Source organism: Otolemur garnettii, unplaced genomic scaffold (assembly GCF_000181295.1).
Source record: "Otolemur garnettii isolate 467f Iridium unplaced genomic scaffold, OtoGar3 scaffold00021, whole genome shotgun sequence".
In the NCBI taxonomy this organism is placed as follows: domain Eukaryota; kingdom Metazoa; phylum Chordata; class Mammalia; order Primates; family Galagidae; genus Otolemur; species Otolemur garnettii.
Genome location: NW_003852416.1, coordinates 23,037,032 through 23,038,815, shown reverse-complemented (window position 1 = coordinate 23,038,815; position 1,784 = coordinate 23,037,032). Strand labels below are relative to the sequence as shown.

The 1,784-nt window shown below is 45.8% G+C and overlaps 1 protein-coding gene and 1 pseudogene across 1 annotated transcript in view; one reads left to right on the top strand and one right to left on the bottom strand.

Annotated features, from left to right (window-relative positions):
• Positions 1-1,784, bottom strand: part of MMS19 (MMS19 homolog, cytosolic iron-sulfur assembly component) — a 49,319-nt gene that overhangs the window by 24,213 nt on the left and 23,322 nt on the right. Inside the window, 1 exon segment of the mRNA XM_012803597.2 lies at positions 772-820. Within this exon segment, the coding sequence (XP_012659051.1) occupies positions 772-820 (49 nt within the window).
• LOC105886733 overlaps positions 901-1,784 on the top strand; it is a 2,892-nt pseudogene continuing 2,008 nt past the window's right edge.

Genomic DNA, 1,784 nt, shown 5'->3' with positions numbered 1-1,784 from the left:
AAAAAAAAACAAAAAAACCCCCAACAGACCAAGTCCACAACCACATGAGTAGATAGGCCAATTGGTCTGGATAAATGCTTAACCATTAACTTTGTTTCCCCAAATTTTCTAGTTTTCTCTGTTTCAGAAGATATGCTAGCTGTGACAATTAACAACCCCACCATAAGATATGTCAGTTTAAATGGTCCACCAAGCATGAAATATGAGGAAAGCTGGCATTAGACTTTAAGTACATACTCCTCACACTTAGAATACCATGTTGCAATACTACTTTTTCAGCTGTTCCTTCAAATCTTTTTCCTTAGTGGGGATCTGCTGCAGGGTTAGCCTCCTGACAGCTCCCCATGCAGGGTCCACAGCTTATGGGATTCAGGTCCAGGCTCACTAGAATCCTGCAGGGGGATTGGGGGATGGAGTCTAAAGAAACTCAAGAAGAATCCTAGCTCTAATTAAACAAGTTGATGGCGTTCATCCAGTCATCTTACCCCAAACCTGAGGGCTGAGCCAGAAACTGATGTGGCTTACAGGCTGTGTGCTTCCAAATACTACTTAAGTAGTCTCAGCCAGGTGGCATGAGACTTGTTTCAGAGAAACCATTCAAAGACATAAGCTTAGACTAAGGTACTAATAAGGAAAGGAGGGTGCTGGGCCAAAGGGGAGATACCAGGCTACAGGAGGAGACATTCAGGCTCCAGAAGAGCAGCACAAAAGCAACTTTTCAGAGAGCACAGGCAGGGCTGGAAAAGAACATTCTAGAGCTGAGGCTCTTACCCAAGGGCTTCCACAACTTGTAACACCGTATAGCTGCCGGATTTCACATCTAGAGGAAACAGAAGAAATAAATATGAAAACAAAACCCCCCATCAAAGGGTTCAATAATGGGGTGCTATAGGGTCCACTATGATTGCCAAGTGCCCCACCTAGATAAGAAGCATTGTTGGGACATTTCATACCTGCAGCTTTAAGTATAAAAACTGAAAAGGAGGCTTGGCACCCATAGCTCAGAGAGTAGGGCACTGGCCACATACACTGAGGCTGGTGGGTTAGAGCCTAGCCTAGGCCTGCTAAACAATGACACAAAAATACCCAGGCATTCTGGCAGGTGCCTGTAGTCCCAGATACTCTGGAGGTTGAAGCAAGAGAATCACTTGAGCCCAAGAGTTTGAGGTTGCTGTGAGCTGTGATGCCATGGCACCCCACCAAGGGCAACATAGTGAGACTATGTCACTCTGGATAGAGTGCCATGGCATCACAGCTTACAGTAAAAAAAAAAAAAAAAAGAAAGAAAAAACAATCCAGGCTTGGCTCCTGTGGATCAAGGGGCTTAGGTGCCAGCCACATACACCTGAGCTGGCGGGTTCAAATCTAGCCAGTGCCTGCCAAACAATGACAGCTGCAACCAAAAAATAGCTGGGCGTTGTGGCAGGCACCTGTAGTCCCAGCTACTTGGGAGGTGGAGGCAGGAGAATTGCTTGAGCCCAGGAGTTAGAGGCTGCTGTGAGCTGTGATGCCATGGCACTCTATCCAGGGTGACAGCTTGAGGCTCTGTCTAAAAAACAAGCAAACAACAACAACAAAAAATCCAATTCCCCCCCCTAAAAAAAACTAGAAAGTAAGTAAATATAACATTTATAAATGACATGACTGTATAGCTGGAAAAAATAAACGATATTACTAAGAAAATAATTTGCTGGCTCAGCGCCTATAGCTCAACCGGCTAAGGCGCCAGCCACATACACCTAAGGTGGCGGGTTCGAATCCCCAGCCCGGGCCCACCAAACAAC